Consider the following 21,665-nt stretch of genomic DNA (forward strand, 5'->3'; position numbering starts at 1 on the left):
CCCTGTTACACTCCAGGGATAGAGGTCATAGCTGTCAGCATGCTGGTAAACGGGCACTCCCAAGGGAGGTGGACAAAGAGAGGAGGAGGGAGCTGGAGGGGGAAGCAGGGCAAGGAGGGTTCAGTTCAGTTCAGCCGCTCAGTCGTGTCCGACTCTTTGCGACCCCATGAACTGCAGCACGCCAGGGCTCCCTGTCCATCACCAACTCCCGGAGTTTACCCAAACTCATGGGCATTGAGTCGGTGATGCCATCCAACTATCTCATCCTCTGTTGTCCCCTTCTCCTCCTGTCCTCAATCTTTCCCAGCATCAGGGTCTTTTCAAATGAATATGCTCTTCGCATCAGGTGGCCAATGTATTGGGGTGTTGAACCCCTGGACAAAGGGGCCACCCGTTGCTGGAGAAGGTCTGGTTCCCATCAGAGTGAGGTCTTCCCAAGCACCCAGGCCATGCACAGCAGTAAGGACAAGTTCAAGAACAGCCCCCCACCCCCAGCCTTCCAGCTGGCCCTGAGCGCCCAGTGTGGGGCCTTTAGGACTGGAAACCCCTGCCAAAGTGCCGTCTCCTTGCCCTCATCCTAGCCCCTGTGCCGGACAGAGTGGTCTTTCTGGGCCCAGCTCCCGTGGGGGCCTCCCTCCCAGGGGCAAGTCTGCCTTGAATCAGGGCAGCCGTGACTCAGCCATGGACACAGCACTCAGCTAAGCTTTGGCTCTGACACCGGGCAGGCCTCCAGCTGTCGGCGGCCAGCAAAGCTGCCACTGTCTGGGCCAGGAATCCCGAGCAAGTGTGGGAGGCGGGCAGCGGGCAGGAAAAGCCAAGATGCTTGGAAACTTCCCTGGAGATTATCCAGGCCCAATACCCGATTGCCTGTCAGAATCCTTGGGACGCTGAAACGTACAGTGTCCTGAGTTCAAGGCAGACCCCCGGGGCTTCTGGGGGGCGGGGCCTAGGAAGCTGGACTGGCAGGTGTGGGTGGCAGCTGGGCTGCCTGCCCTCCTCACTCACAGGTGGGCAGAGCAAGGCTGGGAAGCTGGGTGACGGGGACAGTGTCACACAGCAGTGTCCCTGCAGACCAGAGACCCAGGGTCTGCCCTCCACCTCCCCCAACTCCACCTTCTGTTGTCTCCCCGTGGACTGTAGCCCGCCAGGCTCCTCTGTCCATGACGTTTTCCAGGCAAGAATACGGGAGTGGGCTGCCATGTCCTTCTCCTTTCCCCACCCAGGGATTGAACCCAAATCTCCTGCATTGGCAAGTGGATTCTTTACTGCTGAGCCACCAGGGAAGCCCAATCTGCTCTTAGGGGCTTCATAAAAGCCCCAAAGGTTGACCTGTCTGCTACCCGTGTGCCCTTCAAGCACATCAGGAGAGTGGCTTCCTCCCCGCTGCTGTGATCTCCTGGATGAAGCAGCGCCCCGCTCCTCTGGGAGACCCCCCTTTTGTCCCCCTCCCCCGAGGAGCTCCCAAGACCATCTCTCGTCTCTAGGTGAAATTGGGTATTTTGGATCCAAAGGCAGGACCTATTGTCTGTGGCTTTGTGTGCCTTATTTGGTGTCTGTCCTTGTTCTCAGTGGCCAAGAGGGGTGTCTGGGCTCTTGGTCCTCCTGATGCCTGTGTCCTGGGGAGACTGCTCTGCCTGGGACTAAGGGGATTCTGTGCTAAAACCAGGACAGTCCCAGGCAAACCAGGGCGAGTTGGTCAGTCTGGCTGAGCATCAGCTGTCGATTTCATCAGGTGATCTTCCTGCTTCCTGCATCCTGGCAGGTGTGAGCAGTACAGTCCTCACGGCGCACGTCGAGGGGAAAGGACCAGGTTTGGGGTCAGAGAGACAGATGGACAGACCTCATCCTCACTACCCACTGACTGGGGCCTTAGGCGAGTCTCTGTGATGGAAGGATGATGTAGCAAGGAAGGATGCTCATGTGCAGATGCGCCACTCTGGATGTTCTGACAAGCTTTGAGGTGGTGCTGATGCTGCCAGTCCTGGGACCGCACTTGCAGGAGCACCTGTACAGGACACCTGTTGGATCCCTCACTTTCAGTTCCGGGACCGTTCCTCCTCCGTGATCCAAATACGTTCAAAATTGCAATCCCTCAGATTACCTGTTGGGAGCCAGGCAAACCCGTCATTGCCAGACAATAGCTTTTGAACATCCTGGCTCCCAGCCGAAGTGGCTGACCATCACATTTATTATTACCCCGTGCACTTTGCTGGATCTTAGTTCCCCAGCTGGGGATCGAACTCATGTAGTGGGAGCTCAGAGTCCTAAACCCTGGACCCTGGAGCTAGGGAAGTCCCTAACTCCCCTAATATTCGTTGAGTGTCCTTGAAAACTCAAGCAGGCGTTTGAGGCAGTGAAAATACAGTAAAGCAGACACCCTCTGGTCTCCCGGAGCTGAATTCCAGTTGGGGAAATCTGGCAGGAAGCACATGAGCAGGTCGCTTCAGACACTATGAAGGAAATGAATGAAGAGATGGGGGTGGGCTGCCATGTGGCTGCCGGGTCAGGGAGCTGATGGAGTGAAGGGGGCAACGGGAGAAGATAGAGACCTGCCAGAACCTTCTCTTCCAGAGGAGCCGACTCCACGGCCCCCGAGGGGCGCACACGGTGTGTCTGGGCAAGGGAAAGAGGGTGGCGCTGGAGCCCAGTACAGTGGGGCTGGAGCGCCAAGGAAAGGGGCAGATAGGCCTGGGCCCATGGGCCTACCGCTCGGGGAGGCGACCTCCTGCCAGCGGTGGGAACCCCCTGGAAGCTTCTTACGGGAAGCCACGTGAGATGATGTGGCTGCTGTTTGCAGGGAGCCCGTGGGGGCAGGAGGAGGTCAGAGAGACCCGTGAGAGGCCATTGCCACGGAGTGGGTGAGCGAGGAGGGCAGCCTGGATGGGGAGGTGGCGAGAAGTGGGCAGACCTGGGTGCGTTCTGGAGCTGAGCTCATGGGACTCCCCCCCACCCCGGATTGTTTCAGGGGTGAGAGAGGTGGGACCCGGGGATGAGGTCCCTCGGTCCTCCTGCACCTGAGCTGATGGCGGGAGAGGAGAGGATCTGAGTGGGGAATGTGGGCCGTGTTGTGTTTGGATTGCTTGTTGGGCACTGAACAGTTGACGTGGAGGAGGCAGCATCCCAGGAGAGGAGGGAGAGAGGTGGAGAAGCACCAGCGAATAGATGATGTGTAAGCCGAAAGAAAGTGAAAGTTGCTCAGTCACGTCCCACTCTTTGCGACCCCATGGACTACACAGTCCATGGAATTCTCTAGGCCAGAATACTGGAGTGGGTAGCCTATCCCTTTCCAGGGGATTCTTTACCAGTTGCCTGGAGAAGGAAATGGCAACCCACTCCAGTATTCTTGCCTGGAAAATACCATGGATGAAGGAGCCTGGTAGGCTACTGTCCATGGGGTTGCAAAGAGTTGGACACAACTGAGCGACTTTTCTGTAATTACCGCTCTTTACCAGTCGAGCAACAAGGGAATGGGCTTCCCTGATAGTTCAGCTGGTAAAGAATCCGCCTGCGATGTGGGAGACCCGGGTTCGATTCCTAGGTTGGGAAGATCTGCTGGAGCCGGTATAAGCTACCCACCCCAGTATTCTTGGGCTTCCCTGTTGACTTAGCTGGTAAAGAATCTGCCTGCAGTGTGGGAGGCCTGGGTTCGATCCCTGGGTTGGGAAGCTCCCCTGGAGAAGGGAAAGGCTGCCCACTCCAGTATTCTGGCCTGGAGAATTCCATGGACTGTATAGTCCATGGGGCTGCAAAGAGTCAGACCGGACTGAGCGACTTTCCCTTTCAAGGGAGAGATTGCCTCCCGGCCAGGGAGGGAGTGGGACAGGGGCGGGGAGAGGGCCTTGGACCCTCAGCCGGCAGCACCCGGAGGGTGGGGAAGCCAGGTGTGTGGCCCTGGTGCCCTTGGGAGAAATGTTTGCGGTGGGATGCTCTCGGCCCCCGCTGACCTTGTCCCCGAGGAACTGGGGCGTGAGTGGAAGTCCCTTGTCACTCAGGGCTTTGTTGCTACTTGTGCCCCAGGTTGGGAGCCGGTCACCCGTGATGTCACTTCTGGGTGACATAGAGCAGCGCTTAGCTGCCCCAGCCTCACCCTGTCCCCATCCTCGCTGGCGTGTGACCTGTGTCGTGGCTCAGGCGGTGGCCTCCCATCCGTTCCCCCCAGGGACCGTCTCCTGTACTTTCTGAGTCACTTGCCTCCTGCTCAGCTAGCATATTCATGCTCTCTGTTCTGTGCAGTCTGTTGGTCTTATTGGGTGGTTTTCTTCTGCCTCATTTTCAGATTAGAAGTAGCCCCACCTGACACATTTCTCACTTTATACCTTACATTGGGATTCCCTGGTGGCTCAGACGGTAAAGAGTTTTGCCTGCAATGCAGGAGACCTGGGTTCGATCCCTGGGTCGGGAAGATCCCCTGGAGAAGGGAATGTCAACCCACTCCAGTATTCTTGCCTGGAGAATCCCATGGACGGAGGAGCCTGGCGGGCTACAATCCATGGGGTCACAAAGAGTGGGACACGACTGAGCGACTTCACTTTCACTTTTCCCATCTTGCACATGAGAAAATAGGGGGTCTAGGTGGTTGACCCCGTGTGGTCCTGGCAGCCCCAGGCCTGGGTCTCACCACATATGCATGATTCCCAGCTCATAGCTCCTGGCCCGTTCCAGCACTCTGGACCCCGCCTCTTCCACTAGCAGCAGCTCAAGCCGCAGGAACCTGCCCCTCTCAGGGGCTCAGGAGGATCTTCTCTGTCCTGGGAGCACGATGGACAAGGAATCAGGGGACGGCCCACAGCCCAGCCCCCTCCACACTCCCCTCCTCCTTCCCTAAGTCCCTGGCTCCTTCCTAAACGGATTAGGACCTTTGCCGGAAGGAGCCGGCAGCCGTCTGGGGCGACCCGGAGGCCAGGCCTGGAGCACTGTCTGGTGCCTCCTGCTTTGCCCTGATTTGATTTGCGCCCCAGCAGCTGGGAGGCTGGCAGCCTGAGGCCTTTCTGGAAGTGGCTCAAGGGACTGGGGAGGGCAGGGGGGTGGCTGAGAGGAGGGGGCAAGGCTCCATGCACCCCAGACAGGCCAGCCTCTCAGCTGCTCTCACAACACCCCCACGATTAGGCTTCGTGTCGCAGAAAGCCCCTGGTTGCTTTTGCGACCATTCCCATGTCCTATCCAGGGCCCGGCATAACCCTCAGCATCCCTTAATGCTGCCAGTTTCAAGCTTTTATTGAAAAATAAGGCAAGAACTTGTCCAGTGGTTAAGATGCCTCGCATCTGCTGCGAGGGGTGTGAGTGTGATCCCTGCTTGGGGAACTAAGATCCTACATGCCATGCGGCCAAAAAAAAAGATGGTTGATAGTGTATTTCAGGTGTTCCATAGCTTTCCTGTCTGCTTGTTATCAAAGTTACTGAGAATGGGGTATTAAAACATTTGACTGTAATTGTGGATTTCCCCCCCCCCCCCTTAGGTAAGACAACCTAGGAGAATAAATACATTTTAAAACATTTATAAGTGAACCCATACTCACTTGGGGCAACTGCCGACCTGGCCAGTTATTAAAATTAATATTTGTGTACAACTAAGCAGCCAGCTTGGGCCAGGACAGCGTCCAGAGCCAAGCTCTTGTTGTTCCATCACTAAGTCCTGTCTGACTCTTTGTGACCCCCATGGACTGCAGCACGCCAGGCTTCCCCGTCCTTCACTTTCTCCCAGAGTTTTCTCAAACTCAAGTCCATTGAGTTGATGACATCCAACCATCTCATCCGCTGTCACCGCTTTCTCTTCCTGCCTTCAGTCTTTCCCAGCATCAGGATCTTTTCCAGTGAGTTGGCTCTTCGCATCAGGTGGCCAGAGTATTGGAGCTTCAGCTTCAGCATCAGTGCTTCCAATGAATATTCAGGGTTGCTTTCCTTTAGGATGGACTGGTTTGATCTCTTTGTAGTCCAAGGGACTCTCAAGAGTCTTCTCCAACACCATAATTCAAAAGCATCCATTCTTCAGCACTCAGCCTTCTTTATGGTCCAGCTCTCACATCTGTACATGAGTACTGGAAAAACCATAGCTTTGACTGTAGGGACCTCTGTCAGCAAAGTGATGTCTCTGCTTTTTAATATGGTGTCTAGGTTTGTCAGAGCTTTTCTTCCAAGGAGCAAGCGTCTTTTAATTTCATGAGAAAAGCTCTAGCGCATCCCTGATTCCTTTGAATGTTTCTGTCACTGAAGTTGGACACGTCTCACCACGTCACGTGTGACAGGCTCTGATATCTGCTGTTCTGTGTCATCGATTTCATGACCCACTAAAAGGCCGCAGCCTGTGGTTTGGACCACGCTGAGCTGGGCCCTTGGGGTGCAGCGGGAATTGGCCGAGCAGTCCCTGCCCTCATAGAGTTTATGGTCTGGTGGGGGGCAGCTCTGGTGGCAGAAGACACTCTGGACTTAGCACCAAGGCAGCAGGCCCAGCTGTCACTGCCAGGGCTCTCCAACCCCCGGCCCCAGTTTTGTGCACAGACTCCTTCCCCGCCAGGAAGCCAAGCGGGCAGGACTCACAGAATCCCTCTGACGCTTGCAGCTCTGCTCCCTGCTCCCTGGCCAGAACTGGCCACCTGGGGCCTCTGTACAGAGCACTAGAAGGCCTGAGCCTGGGGAGGGGATCGAAGGTCCCTGTCTCTGCTCTCTGCTCTCTGCCCTCTCCTTTGCTTGGACTGGCGAGGGGGCAGGTCGCCAATAGGAAGATGCTGGCACTGGGGCATTTTGGAGGAGGGATCCCTGGACCTGATTCCTGGGGTCAGGAAAGGGAGGGGCAGGATGGATCGCGGCAGGGGGCAGGGCAGGCTGACGTTTGTTATCCAGTGGGGCCCTGGCCCGGCCGGGTGATGTGGGGCCCTGGCCCGGCCGGGTGATGTAGGGCCAGCAGGCCTGTCCCCACCAGGCGCAGCCCCGATACGGGGCCCTGATCTGAGGGCGCCCCAGCTCTGTCCTCCGGGAGTCTCATGACAAGGGGCAAAGTCCTATCTTGGGGAAACCTCGTCTGGGATGAAGGGGCCTCTGCCCTCTGTATCTCTCTGCACCCCTGAGACTCAATCCTGACAGCCAGGAAGTAGACTGCAGCTCCCAGCCTTGGGGCAGCAGCAGCCTTGCCCCTGGGAACTGTGATGGGGTCGGTCAGGGACAGAGGGGAGGCCAGTGGTGCCTGACCCGTCCTGCGAAGGAAAGGGTAGGAGAGGGGGCAGTCCAGGGAGCCTTCCCAGCAGAGGTGACAATTGAAAGCTAAGGCGGCAGGGGTTTTCCTGATGGTCCAGTGGTTAAAACTCTGCCTTCCAATTCAGGGGACAGGGGTTCAATCCCTGGTTGGAGATCTAAGACACACACACCCCCACCCCCACCCCCGCCATGCTGTGCAGTGTGGCCAAATACTAAAAATAAAAATTGTTTTCTTTTAAAGCTAAGAAAGCAGTCAGTAAATGCCGAAGGGGCCAGGGAGGGTATTCGGAGAATAGAACCTGTGACAGCTGAGGACCCATAAAGGGTGGTCATATGTCTGGGGGATGGTGACTTTTAGAGGACTCAGAGCATGGGGGTATAAGGAGGAGCTGGGGCAAGGGACAAGTCTGGAACCTGGAATACCGAGCTGAGGAGTCGAGAGCTAGTGTGGGCAGTAGGGAGCTATGGAGGGTGTGTGAGCAAGGGAGGGCCATGCCAGAGCAGTGTGTGGGGGGAGAGCTGGCATTTAGGGCCTGCCAGGCAGACTGCTCGTGACACTGGGCTTGGCTCCGGGGTGCAGACTTGGAGAGACAGGCCCTCAGTTACTCCGCCGCACACCTGTAATGCTCTGTGCAGGCTGCAGTGGCTCCAGGCCTTTAGAGCTCAGAGTCCTTCATGCATGGAAGACCCTTGGGGGAGGAGGAGACCAGTCCTTGACTCGTCCCACCTGGGAGGTGGAGGTGGTCTCTGGGGCTCGGCGGATTATGGTGGGGACAGACGCTACATGTGCCCCGCCCCACCCACCTCCGCCTGCTCCCCGCTCCTCCTCCATCCAGGCGACCATGGCCTTGCTGGGAAAGCGCTGTGACATCCCCGCCAACGGCTGCGGGCCTGACCGCTGGACCTCCGCCTTCACGCGCAAAGACGAGATCATCACCAGCCTCGTGTCTGCCTTAGATTCCATGGTGAGTGCCCTAGGGGCAGTGGGACAGCTGGCCTTCGTAACTCTGGTGCTCACAGGAGCCCCGCCGATCTAGGCCTCAGTGTCCCCCGCCTGTCCCAAGGCCTCTGCCCTCGCCAGCATGAGAGCAAGCCTGTGAAACCTCAGCCCTCGTCCCCTCACCCCTTGTCTTCGTTTCGTCACCTCTCAGAGTTCAAGTCCCATCCCTGGGATGGTCACAGGTCTCCCTCCCTGGGGCTTCCCTCGTGGTCCAGTGGATAGGACTCTATGCTCCCAATGCAGGGCGCCCAGGTTCGATCCCTGGTCAGGGAACTAAAGATCCCACACGCTGCAGCCAAGATCACAGATCCCTTGTGCCGTAGCTAAGACCTGGAGCAGCCAAATAAATGTTTATGAATAACCAGATAAACTATTTCAGTGATTCCGTTACACAAAGCATCGTTTCTGGAGCTTGGGGGGCCACATGTGGCTAGTGGTCATGTTATCAGACAGTGTAGAAATAGAACATCTCCGTCACTGCAGAAATTCTAGGGGACCATCTCCGATGGCTCAGCAGCAAAGAATCCACCTGCAGTGCAGGAGACCTGGGTTGGAAAGATCCCCTGGAGAAGGGAATGGCAACCTGCTGCGGTATTCTTGCCTGGAGAATCCCATGGACAGAGGAGCCTGGCGGGCTACAGTCCATAGGGTCGCAAAGAGTGGGACATGACTGAGTACGGCTGGCAGTGCTGCTGTGGAGAGTGTTTCAGAGGCTCCCTGGAGGAATTGATGGCCCTCTGTCCTCGTGCCATGACCAGGACAGACTCCCCCGGGCTCCCCCAGGCCTTGCAACGAGGCCTTTACAGGTGTCCTGAGGGACCGTCGTGGATGACAGCAGCACTTGATTGACACTGTCTTAGCTCTGCTGGCACCCTCCAGGCCTTGGGCCGGGTCCTCGGGAGTCTTCAGTGGAGGGGGAGAGGGGGCAAAGTGCTGTCTGCTCATCACCTCCCCGCATCCAGTCTGCGACCCTTTTCCAGAAGCTTCCTTGTGACCCCCATTCTCTGTGCCTCTGGGCAAATCCACTCCCTGCTGTGACCTTAGCTTCTTCGGCTGTTGACGTGACCACATAGCAGAGGCTCACCTCCAGCCCTGGTGGCCTCCCCTTCAGTTCCGTTTAGTTCAGTTCAGTCGCTCAGTCGTGTCCGACTCTTTGCGACCCCATGAATCGCAGCACGCCAGGCTTCCCTGTCCATCACCAGCTCCCGGAGTTCACTCAGACTCACGTCCATCGAGTTGGTGATGCCATCCAGCCATCTCATCCTCTGTCGTCCCCTTCTCCTCTTGCCCCCAATCCCTCCCAGCATCAGTCTTTTCCAAGGAGTCAACTCTTCTCACGAGGTGGCCAAACTACTGGAGTTTCAGCTTTAGCATCATTCCTTCCAAAGAAATCCCAGGGCTGATCTCCTTCAGAATGGACTGGTTGGATCTCCTTGCAGTCCAGGGGACTCTCAAGAGTCTTCTCCAACACCACAGTTCAAAAGCATCAATTCTTTGGTGCTCAGCCTTCTTCACAGTCCAACTCTCACATCCATACATGACCACAGGAAAAACCATAGCCTTGACTAGATGGACCTTTGTTGGCAAAGTAATGTCTCTGCTTTTGAATATGCTATCTAGGTTGGTCATAACTTTCCTTCCAAGGAGGAAGCGTCTTTTAATTTCATGGCTGCAGTCACCATCTGCAGTGATTTTGGAGCCCCAAAAAATAAAGTCTGACACTGCTTCCACTGTTTCCCCATCTATTTCCCATGAAGTGATGGGACCAGATGCCATGATCTTCATTTTCTGAATGTTGAGCTTTAAGCCAATTTTTTCACTCTCCTCTTTCACTTTCATCAAGAGGCTTTTTAGTTCCTCTTCACTTTCTGCCATAAGGGTGCTGTCATCTGCATATTCTGAGGTTATTGATATTTATCCCGGCAGTCTTGATTCCAGCTTGTGCTTCTTCCAGCCCAGTGTTTCTCATGATGTACTCTGCATATAAGTTAAATAAGCAGGGTGACAATATACAGCCTTGACGTACTCCTTTTCCTATTTGGAACCAGTCTGTTGTTCCATGGCCAGTTCTAACTGTTGCTTCCTGACCTGTATATAGGTTTCTCAAGAGGCAGGTCAGGTGGTCTGGTATTCCCATCTCTTTCAGAATTTTCCACACTTTATTGTGATCCACACAGTCAAAGGCTTTGGCATAGTCAATAAAGCAGAAATAGATGTTTTTCTGGAACTCTCTTGCTTTTTTGATGATCCAGTGGATATTGGCAATTTGATCTCTGGTTCCTCTGCCTTTTCTAAAACCAGCTTGAACATCAGGAAGTTCACGGTTCACATATTGCTGAAGCCTAGCTTGGAGAATTTTGAGCATTACTTTACTAGCATGTGAGATGAGTACAATTGTGCAGTAGTTTGAGCATTCTTTGGCATTGCCTTTTTTTGGGATTGGAATGAAAACTGACCTTTTCCAGTCCTGTGGCCACTGCTGAGTTTTCCAAATTTTCTGGCATATTGAGTGCAGCACTTTCACAGCATCATCTTTCAGGATTTGAAATAGCTCCACTGGAATTCCATCACCTCCACTAGCTTTGTTCGTAGAGATGCTTTCTTTTTTTTTTTTTTTGTAGAGATGCTTTCTAAGGCCCACTTGACTTCACATTCCAGGATGTCTGGCTCTAGGTCAGTGATCACACCATCGTGATTATCTGGGTCGTGAAGCTCTTTTTTGTACAGTTCTTCTGTGTATTCCTGCCACCTCTTTTTAATATCTTCTGCTCCTGTTAGGTCCATACCATTTCTGTCCTTTATCGAGCCCATCTTTGCATGAAATGTTCCCTTGGTATCTCTAATTTTCTTGAAGAGATCTCTAGTCTTTCCCATTCTGTTATTTTCCTCTATTTCTTTGCATTGATCACTGAGGAAGGCTTTCTTATCTCTTCTTGCTATTCTTTGGAACTCTGCATTCAGATGCTTATATCTTTCCTTTTCTCTTTTGCTTTTTGCTTCTCTTCTTTTCACAGCTATTTGTAAGGCCTCCCCAGACAGCCATTTTGCTTTTTTGCATTTCCTTTCCAAGAGGATGGTCTTGATCCCTGTCTTCTGTACAATATCATGAACCTCAGTCCATAGTTCATCAGACACTCTATCTATCAGATCTAGTCCCTTAAATCTATTTCTCACTTCCACTGTATAATAATAAGGGATTTGATTTAGGTCATACCTGAATGGTCTAGTGGTTTTCCCTACTTTCTTCGATTTAAGTCTGAATTTAGCGATAAGGAGCTCATGATCTGAGCCACAGTCAGCTCCTGGTCTTGTTTTTGCTAACTGTATAGAGCTTCTCCATCTTTGGCTGCAAAGAATATAATCCATCTGATTTCGGTGTTGACCATCTGGTGATGTCCATATGTAGAGTCTTCTCTTGTGTTGTTGGAAGAGAGTGTTTGCTATTACCAGTGCGTTCTTTTGGCAAAACTCTATTAGCCTTTGCCCTGCTTCATTCCGTATTCCAAGGCCAAATTTGCCTGTTACTCCAGGTGTTTCTTGACTTCCTACTTTTGCATTCCAGTCCCCTATAATGAAAAAGACATCTCTTTTGGGTGTTAGTTCTAAAAGGTCTTGTAGGTCTTCATGGAACCATTCAACTTCAGCTTCTTCAGCGTTACTGATTGAGGCATAGACTTGGATTACCGTGATATTGAATGGTTTGCCTTGGAAACGAACAGAGATCATTCTGTCGTTTTTGAGATTGCATCCAAGTACTGCATTTTGGACTCTTTTGTTGACCATGATCTCTACTCCATTTCTTCTAAGGGATTCCTGCCCACAGTAGTAGATATAATGGTCATCTGAGTTAAATTCACCCATTCCAGTCCATTTTAGTTCGCTGATTCCTAGACTGTCGACATTCACTCTTGCCATCTCCTGTTTGACCACTTCCAATTTGCCTTGATTCATGGACCTGACATTCCAGGTTCCTATGCAATATTTCTCTTTACAGCATTGGACCTTGCTTCTATCACCAGTCACATCCACAGCTGGGTATTGTTTTTGCTTTGGCTCCATCCCTTCATTCTTTCTGGAGTTATTTCTCCACTGATCTCCAGTAGCATACTGGGCACCTACTGACCTGGGGAATTCCTCTTTCAGTATCCTATCATTTTGCCTTTTCATACTGTTCATGGGGTTCTCAAGGCAAGAATACTGAAGTGGTTTGCCATTCCCTTCTCCAGTGGACCACATTCTGTCAGACCTCTCCACCATGACCCACCCGTCTTGGGTGGCCCCACGGGCATGGCTTAGTTTCATTGAGTTAGACAAGGCTGTGGTTCTAGTGTGATTAGATTGACTAGTTTTCTATGATTATCGTTTCAGTGTGTCTGCCCTCTGATGCCCTCTTGCAACACCTACCGTCTTACTTCGGTAACTCTTACCTTAGACGTGGGGTATCTCTTCATGGCTGTTCCAGCAAAGCGCAGCCACTGCTCCTTACCTTGGACGAGGGGTGTCTCCTCACCGCCGCCCCTCCTGACCTTGAACGTGGAGTAGCTCCTCTAGGCCCTCCTGCTCCCACGCAGCCACAGCTCCTTGGACGTGGGGTTGCTCCTCCCCTTGGAGACAGCTGAATCTGTTTGTTTGTTTGTTTTACCATGTTGCCTCGGGGAAGAGGATCGGCAGGGTTTGAGAGAGGAAATGAACACCATCCCTGCCCCAGGGGACAGTCTTGCTGGCCCTGAGATGTCTCCAGCTTCCTTACCAGGGTGACTCGTGGCCAGAGCTGCCACTCAAGGCATGATCATGGCCCAGAGAGAGTGTAGAACCTGGCCTATATCACATTCCTAGCAGCGGAATTGTGATTAGAAGCCAGACTTCTGACTGTCCACAGAGCGCTAACTCAGATAAAAACCAGCACTTATCAGACGCTGACTTCATGCCTAAAGGAAATCAGTCCTAAATATTCATTGGAGGGACTGATGCTGAAGCTAAAGCTCCAGTACTTTGGCCATCTGATGCAAAGAACTGACTCATTGGAAAAGACCCGGATGCTGGGAAAGATTGAGGGCAGAAGGAGAAGGGGATGACCAAGGATGAGATGGTTGGATGGCACCACCGACTCAATGGACATGAGTTTGAGCAAGCTCCGGGAGTTGGTGATGACAGGGAAGCCTGGCGTGGTGCAGTCCATGGGGTCGCAAAGAGTCGGACGCGACGGAGCGACTGAACTGACTGACGGACTATACTGCATGCCACGAGCTTTGCAGGCAGGTTTCCCAGTGAGGTAGGTCAGAGGCCTGAGATGCTGGCGGTCTTGGTTGCAGGGCCCCCATGTTAGGACTTCCTATGCCGTCGGCCCACCAGTCTCAACTCTGGGGCTGCAGAAAGAACCTCTTTGCCTCATCCCTACTCTGGCTGGCCTGATTTAGAGATTCTTTCCCACCAGCCAGGCCCCATTGAGTCCCCAGAACAAGGCCATTGCACCTCTGGGAGCTGGACGGTTTGTCTCCATTTTACAGACTGAGAAACTGAGGCCCAGAGGAGGGCATGACTTTTAGGAAGAAGCTGGTGCAGAATTAAAGCCTAAGTCTGTCCGAGCCTTGATTCTCCTAGGACCCATCCCACCTCCTCATCTGGGACTTAGAGCCCAGGACAGGGGCCTCTCATCCTGGCCCCTCATCTGGGACCAGGCCTGAGGCCAGAAGCCCACCAGGAACAGGAGGGCCTGGGGGTGGGACACAGACCTTGTGCGCCTTTGTCCTCCTCCAGAACCATAACCTTGTCCTCTTCCCCTGGCCTTGGCCAAGCTCTGTGGGGGTCATTCATTCATTCCCACTGCAGCATATGAGAACCAAGATGTTGAGCTGCTGGGGGGATCTCGGGCAGCTGGGGCCTCAGCTCTCACCCGCCAAAGCTGGCCCCGGGGGTGTCCGGAGTGGGGGGCCCTTTCCTGGGCTCACATCCCTGCTCCCTGCGCAGTGCTCAGCGCTCTCCAAGCTGAACGCCGAGGTGGCCTGCGTCGCTGTGCATGATGAGAGCGCCTTCGTGGTCGGCACCGAGAAGGGGAGAATGTTCCTGAACGCGCGCAAGGAGCTGCAGTCAGACTTCCTCAGGTTCTGCCGTGAGTACTCGGGGCTCCAGAGGGCCGGGGCCCGCAGTCCTGAAGGACAGGAGAGCTGGCACCTCCCTGGGTCCCTGGCGCAACACCAGGTGGCCGGCCCTGTGTCGGGGGAGACACGGGGCAAGCAGGGTGGGTGCAGGCTTCCCAACGTGGCATTTTCGGGGTGGAATCACACCACAGTCCCTCGGCCAAGAGAGATGAGCTGACCCAACCCTGGGCGGTCCAGATGCGGCCACCTCCATCCGCTGAGGGACAGAAATGGACACTGAGGCCCAGCACTGTGGCCCCATTCCTGCGCATCCCTGACGCGGGGACCGAGTCCACGTGCTTGGCTGATAATTATTGAGCGCCTGCTGCATGCAACACCCCTGAAGCACTAACTCCCTCATCCTGACGTCAGCCCTGGGAGGCTGGTGCTGACCCCGTCACGGTAAAAGAATCTTGGAGCCGCCTACTGGAGGCCCCTGGGGATGAAGTGACTGAGGACTCGTCCAGCACGTAGGGAACGCTCTAGAAACGGGAGCAGTTAGGGATGAAGTGATGAAGAGGGCTGGGCGCTGGCGCTCTTTGCTGTTCCCAGCAGGCCCAGGGGACAGTCGTCCCCGATATACAGATGAGAACATGAGATGCAGTGAGCATAACCGCGGGCCGGGGGAGGTGTGAAACGCAGCCGACAGGTGATGGAGGCAGGGTCTACCCTTTCTAAATGGGGGGTGCAGCCTCTGTGCACCCCCTGGGACCCCTACCAAGGACTCCTGGTCGCTCCCAGAAGAGATGAGCCCTCCAAGCTGTAAGCCAGTAGCCCCGATCCAGAGGGGTCACTCTGAAGCCCCTAACTCTTCAGTGCTACCTGGGCCTACAGGGCTCCTTGGAAGCAGGCCGGGCCTCTGCGTTCTCTCCTCCCCGCATTCCTGGTGCCCAAGCACACACCCCCGGCTCCGTGTGTGTCCCTGCTCACTGCCGCCTCCATCCCTGCTGTTCCCCTCTCCTGACAGGCCTTCCCGCCCCCCTGTGCCTGGCAGACGCCCCCCCCAGCCTTCAGACTCACACCCCTCCCGGCCTCATCCATGCCCCTCCGCCCCAGCGCCCAGACTGTGGCTGCCCACCGCCCACTCCATGCACTCCTCCTGTGCCCACAACTTCCATCTGCACGCCTGGTGCCCCAGCTTGGCGGTGAGCTCCCCAGGAAGGGGGTTGGCTTCCCCTCTGTGGGAGGTTAGAGCCCAGGTGGGCATGCAAGCCCATGGTTTGGGGGACTCAGAGCTCTTGGGGGCTAAAAGCGGGCCCTGGGGCCTCATCCCGGCTCTGCCACCTGCTGGGCCTCAGTCTCCTCATCTGTGAAAGGGGACCGTGGTGCTCCCCTCTCCTGGGTCAAGCTGAGGATTAAACGGATTAATACATGGCGAGCACCTAAAACTGCTGGGCACGTAGTTCATGCTCCATAAACGCCAGCCATTGTTTTCCTCGCTGTTAGTAGCCCTTTCATTACCCCACCCCGGGTCCTGGACTCTGGGATTAGCCAGTTTTGGGAAGGCTGACCCCCGGTGCTGGGACACACCATTGTATCCTTACTAGGGTCCAGCTGCTTCCCCAGCCAAACCCCTCCACCACCCGGCTCTCGGAACCTGTCTGCTCTCCAAGCTTGGGCAGGAGACCTGGACCTGGGTAGGGTGGGCAGTGGCGGGGGTCCGTGGCCCTAGTGGGCCAGCCTGGGAGCCAGCCCAGAGCCTGGGGAAGGTGCACCTGGCTTCCCAGAGCCAGGCAGAGCCGCTATTTATAGCGCCGGGAACTTGGCTGGTTTATTTCAAGCTTCACAGGTCCCCAAGGAGAGCAGACTCCAAGCTGAGATGGGGGGGCCCCCGGGCCCTCCTCTCATTCTCTTTCCAACGAAGTTTCTAGCATCTTCCCCACGCTCCCAGGCCCCCACCCTGGCCCAGCCTGGCATGAAGCACTTCACAGCCCCCTTCAGCCTCCTGCTGGGGTCCCCATCATCTCCCCATTTGGCAGAGCAGAGAGGTAGGACCTCGATTGGTTAAGACAGAAAGGGGTGCTGGACCGGACATTCGTTGAACCCCAGTTCTGCCCCAGGCCAGCTAGTCTCCTGGTTGAGAGCTCACAGGCTGAGGCCCGGAGAGGGAAGGGACTTACCCAGGGTCAGCCGGTGAGTTAGAGGTAAGCAGGGATGAGTGCCCTGTGCTGGGCACTGGGCACTCAATTGACCAGCCTGGCCCTAGGCAGGGTGGCTGGGACAGACCTCACTCACTCATTAATCCTTCCTTCATTCCTCCGTGGGCACTCTGTGTTGCGTGCCCAGCTGCAGGACTCGACCCAAGCCAGGGACATCCCCGCTCACTGGGCTGGTGGTGAGGTGAGAACTCACCACGGCCTCACATGCTCTGTGTCCCGCAGGAGGGGCCCCGTGGAAGGAGCCGGAGGCAGAGCACCCCAAGAAGGTGCCACGGGGTGAGGGTGGCGGCCGGAACGTCCCACGGTCAGCCCTGGAACATGGCTCGGACGTGTACCTTCTGCGGAAGATGGTAGAGGAGGTGTTTGATGTTCTTTATAGTAAGATCCTTCCTCATTCCATTTGGGGCCCCCAGGTGGGTGGGAGCCCCCGGCCCCACCATCCCCAGCTGAGGAGGCCCTGCTCCCGCCACTGCAGGCCGTGGGCAAAACCTCAAGGTGTGGGGCCTTCTCCCCCTCACCCCCCAGCTCTCCCCCATTCTGCATCCCCAGGCATGGCTCCCCCATCCCAGCCCCATTTCCTTGAACCACCATCCCTGCCCTGATCTCCTAGCCTCCAGCTCCCTGCCGGCCCCCACCTGCCCTGTGCCAGGCATCTTCCTAAAGCACAGGTCTGACCACAGAGCTCTTTCCTCCGCTCCCTTCTTGGGCTCCCTGTCACCCTGGGCGTGGCATCAGCCCCCACCCCAGCCCACCAACCCCGCCTCTAGCCCTTCTGACCCCCTTCCTCTTCTCCCACTCACTGCGGCTTCATTTCACACCTCCTCACCTTTGCTCTGCTGCGCCTGTCAGGCTGGCCCTCCCCTTTGTCTGGTGGGCACAACATTGCTCTCTGAGGCTCAGCTTCAGGAAGCCCCCAGCTCCGAGTTGGGTTAGGGTCCCCTGTGGGCACCGCTGTGCCCTGTGGCTTCACCCAGTTGCTCTTCAGGATCCGGGACCTGCCTGCACTTTCTGCTGTTCTTAGCCTGCAGTTTCAGAACCCAGCAAAAGCAGGAGCCCAGAGGGTGTTTGTTGAATGACTGAATGAAGGCTACCTGGCCATCCAAGTCTTTCCCCTGGAGTAGGAGAAGGGGAAGGGATGAGCAGGCCTGGCCTCCCTCGGGAAATGTCAGGTTGCCGCCAGGTCTCTGGCCCAGTGGTGACCTCCACGCTCCCTGGGTGACCTCAGGCAGGTCCCCTCCATCCCTAAGGGGCCCCCCATTATTTCTCATTTGCTTTATTCCTTCCCCTCCTGCAGCCTTTGGCTCTCTGGAGCAGAGGTCTGGGCGAGTGGGGAAACCCTGCTGGAGTCTAGATGTCAGTAGAAGGAAGCCAAGAGGAGTTGGGGTCTGGAGGCCCTGGTGGGCAGGCTGGCCCCCTGGGATGGGAGGACTGGTCACGCGTGGTGGGCTGTGTCACTGCAGACAGTTTTGCCAGATACAGGGCACATGCCCAGAGCCCCTGCGCCCCTGCTCACTGTACCCCGACTCTGCCTGCCTGCCTCGGGCAGAATCAGATGTGGCTACTGGGGCGGAGCTTCCTTCTGGCTCCTGGTGCGTGGATGCTTAGTCGCTTCAGCCGTGTCTGACTCTTTGCAACCCCATGGACCTTAGCCCCCTGGGCTTCCCAGGTGGCACTAATGGTAAAGAACCCGCATGCAATGCAAGAGACGTAGGAGATTCAGGTTCGATCCCTGAGTTGGGAAGATCCCCTGGAGGAGGTCAGGGCAACCCACTCCAGTATTCCTGCCTAGAGAATCCCAAGGACATAGAAGCCTGGCAGGCCATAGTCCACAAGGTTGCAAAGAGTCGGACCTAGCTGAAGTGACTTAGCACACACACGCACAGACTGTAGCCCACCAGGCTCCTCCGTCCATGGGATCCTCCAGGTGGGAATACTGGAGTGGGCTGCCATTTCCTTCTCCAGGGGATTTTCTCGAGCCAGGGATCGAGCCTGCACCTCTTACGTCTCCTGCATTGGCAGGCGGGTTCTTTACCGCCAGCGCCACCTGGGAAGCCCTCTGGCCCCTGGTAGGGGGTGGCAGAAGTCCGTGAGCCCAGGCCCCTCGGCCACCCCTTCTGTCCCCCCTTCCCTCGTGCTCGCCATCTTTTTTTTTTTTGGCCACAGCATGTGGAGTGTGGGGTCTTACTTAGCACCCCAGCCAGGGTAGGGGGGTACTTGCGCCCCTGCATGGGGAGTGCGGAGTCTTAACCACGGGCCCACCAGGGAAGCCCTTCCCCGTCTTCTCAGCCTGTCTGTTCTGCCTCTCGCTTCCTCTCCATTCCTCTCTCCCTCCCCTGCCCTACCCTCTCTCTTCCTTTCTCCTTCCTCCCTGTGGCAGTTGCCTTTCCCCTGTGTGTCCTCCGTCTCTCACCGCCCCCTCCTCCCCTCCTGCCTGAGCCCCCGGCCCTGCTTTCCCTTCCACCCAGATGCCTGGAGAAGAGAGTGGCAGGGAAGCCAGGGGACCCTGTTGATGGGCAGCCGTGGCCCTTGACTGCAGCGGGGCCGTCCACAGCCCCCGCCTGCTGTACCTGCAGGGGGGTCAGTCTCTGTGAGGTTTGCAGGCTAAAGGGCCTGTGGGGTCCATCTCCTGGGGGCCTGGCACCGTAGGGAGTGGCTCAGCACGGCCCCAGCTCTGGGGCGCACCCGGCCCCCGCCCCGGCCTGGCTTCCCTCTCATCAGGCCTCTCTCCTCCACCCCCCGTGCCCGCAGGCGAGGCCCTGGGCAGGGCCAGCGTGGTGCCGCTGCCCTACGAGCGGCTGCTCCGGGAGCCGGGGCTGCTGGCCGTGCAGGGGCTACCTGAGGGCCTGGCCTTCCGGAGGCCGGCCGAATACGACCCCAAGGCCCTCATGGCCATCCTGGAGCACAGCCACCGGATCCGCTTCAAGCTTAAGAGGTGAGTGAGGCTGCTGGCCAGGGAGTGGCCGAGAGCCAGTGGCCGGACGGTGGGGGCTGGGCCGGGCGATGACCTGCTTCCGTGCTATGGCCGCTGGCCCGGCCGGAGGGGAGGGGACTTTAGCATCCCTACCGGGGACCCTGCTTGTAAGAGCTCCCAGTCTGATGCCAGGAGTGAGGCAGAAACGCAAGCACAGAGCATGCTCCGAGCCAGGTGTGGTCACAGAAGTCTTCCCTGGGGACTTCTGTGTGCAGAGAGGCTCGGCTGGGGAAGAAATAGCACCAGCAGCCCCGCAGGTATCAGGAACAGCCTGTGTGGAGGCGGGAAGCCACATCGTGCTGCTCCTTGGGGTTGTCAAGCAAGGCTTCCATTAGGGGCTGGTGGGCGGGGGAGGGTACCGATCGCCCGGTCAGCCGGGAAGCAGCCTGAGTCACCCATCGGGGTTAGGCGAGGCCAGGACACGAGCCCGGGAAGGAGGGATGCATTAGGAGATGAAAGCCTATTGGCTGCAGCTGAAAGGATGCGATGGGTGGGCCTTGGGGAGAGCCCAGGTGTGGGGCCCTGCACATGTCACACCCCCCCTGGGCCTGCACCCCCGCCTGTAAACGAGGACCAGCTCCCGTCCCATGTGCCTCACAGGCTCTCTGCAGGGATGGCTGGGGGCAGACATAGCCCTGGCTGGACGGGGGCGCACAGCCATCACGCGTCCTTTGCTTCACCCAGGCCGCTCGAGGATGGCGGACGGGACTCGAAGGCCCTGGTGGAGCTGAATGGCGTCTCTCTGCTAGCCAAGGGGGCTCGGGACTGTGGCCTACACGGCCAGACCCCCAAGGGGCCACCTCAGGACCTGCCTCCCCCTGCCACCTCCTCGTCCGTGGCCAGCTTCCTGTACAGCACGGCCCTCCCCAACCACGCCGTGCGGGAGCTCAAGCAGGAGGCGCCTGCCTGCCCGCTCGGCCCCAGTGACCTGGGCCTCGGCCGGCCCGGGCCGGAGCCCAAGGCCCCCGCTGCCCAGGACTTCCCAGACTGCTGTGGTAAGCTGCTTCCGGGGCCCCTGAGTCTGGGAGTGGGAAAGAGGTCACTCCTGCAGGGGCAGCTTCCCAGGGGAGGTCGGGGTGCTCAGGGCTGCAGGAGGCGTCTCGGAGCCAGGGGCTGGGGTGGGGCAGCTGGCGTCCTAGCTTGGACTCCGTCAGACCCCAGCCTCCGCCCAGTCATCTGTGACCTGGGACAAGAGATGCCCAAGAGGATCCCCGGGGGAGTCTCTGGAGGTGGGGAGTAAGCATACTAATCAGGTCCATGCATTTAATGAGCACCTACTGCGTACCCAGCATGGAATTAGGGATACTGGAAACATAAGGAAAAACTGGGCATGAGAAAGACCTGTATCCTTATTTTGGCCCCTCTACAAAGTGGCTGTGTGTCCCAAGGCAAATCTCTCTACCTCTCTGAGCCTGTTTCCTCCTCTGTAAAATGGAGATATGGAGAGTACCTGTCTAGCTGGGTTGTCATCAGGATGAAATGACAGGGCACGTTAGCAGTGCACGTTCTCGGGCCCAGCCGCCTGCAAACTGACAAGTGTGCCGAGTGGTTCCAGTGGGTGCTCAAGTCTGAGAACCACTGTACTACAGCCCTGAGTGCAATGCTCGGCACAGAGTAGGTGCTTATTATAAGTTACGAGAAGGAGAAAAAGGGAGCCCACCCTCCCCTCCACAGACGTGTGGGCTGAGCCGGAGGACAGGGCTTATATGCCTGAAACAAGTGTCCCCACCTGTAAAAGGTGACCTGGGATTGTGCCATCCAGAGAGCAGACTCCGCTACAGAATGTCTCAGGCCTCTGGTCAGCGAAGCTGCCTTGAGTTCCTGATCACGGGGCTCAGTTCTGGGTTCTTGCTGGTGGGGGAAATGTTACCCCAGAGCCCCGACCTGTGCACCCAGGCCAGATTTAGGGGAGCCCCTCTTAGGGCCCACCTTGAACCTGTACCTTTCTGCTCCCTTGTCCAGGACAGAAGCCCACTGGTCCTGGCGGTCCTCTCATTCAGAATGTCCATGCCTCTAAGCGGATCCTCTTCTCCATCGTCCACGACAAGTCAGGTAGGACAGTGCCCGTGGCAGCACCCTGTCCAGAGTGGGGATCCAGGACTGGGGTGCTGCTTCCCGACGTGCATGTGTGTCCCCTGAGTCTTTGTGAGAGGTAGGAGGACCAGCACTGCACAAGGGGCTTGTGCGTAAAACCAACATGTAATAGTTAC

The 21,665-nt window shown here is 56.7% G+C and overlaps 1 protein-coding gene across 10 annotated transcripts in view; it reads left to right on the plus strand.

The window, feature by feature from the left end:
- The window catches only part of GTF2IRD1 (GTF2I repeat domain containing 1), a 118,581-nt gene that overhangs the window by 30,672 nt on the left and 66,244 nt on the right, over positions 1-21,665 (plus strand). For 9 of the 10 annotated variants that reach the window (XM_027526533.1, XM_027526530.1, XM_027526529.1 and 6 more), the window contains exons 2-7: positions 8,025-8,153; positions 14,156-14,297; positions 16,707-16,862; positions 19,233-19,416; positions 20,140-20,450; positions 21,418-21,507. In XM_027526533.1, coding sequence (XP_027382334.1) covers positions 8,031-8,153; positions 14,156-14,297; positions 16,707-16,862; positions 19,233-19,416; positions 20,140-20,450; positions 21,418-21,507 — 1,006 coding nt within the window. In that variant the 5' untranslated portion in view covers positions 8,025-8,030. Of the gene's footprint in view, positions 1-8,024; positions 8,154-13,399; positions 13,461-14,155; positions 14,298-16,706; positions 16,863-19,232; positions 19,417-20,139; positions 20,451-21,417; positions 21,508-21,665 lie in introns of those variants that run through there. The other variant, XM_027526531.1, reaches the window with a different exon arrangement.

Source organism: Bos indicus x Bos taurus, chromosome 25 (genome assembly GCF_003369695.1).
Source record: "Bos indicus x Bos taurus breed Angus x Brahman F1 hybrid chromosome 25, Bos_hybrid_MaternalHap_v2.0, whole genome shotgun sequence".
Taxonomy (NCBI): domain Eukaryota; kingdom Metazoa; phylum Chordata; class Mammalia; order Artiodactyla; family Bovidae; genus Bos; species Bos indicus x Bos taurus.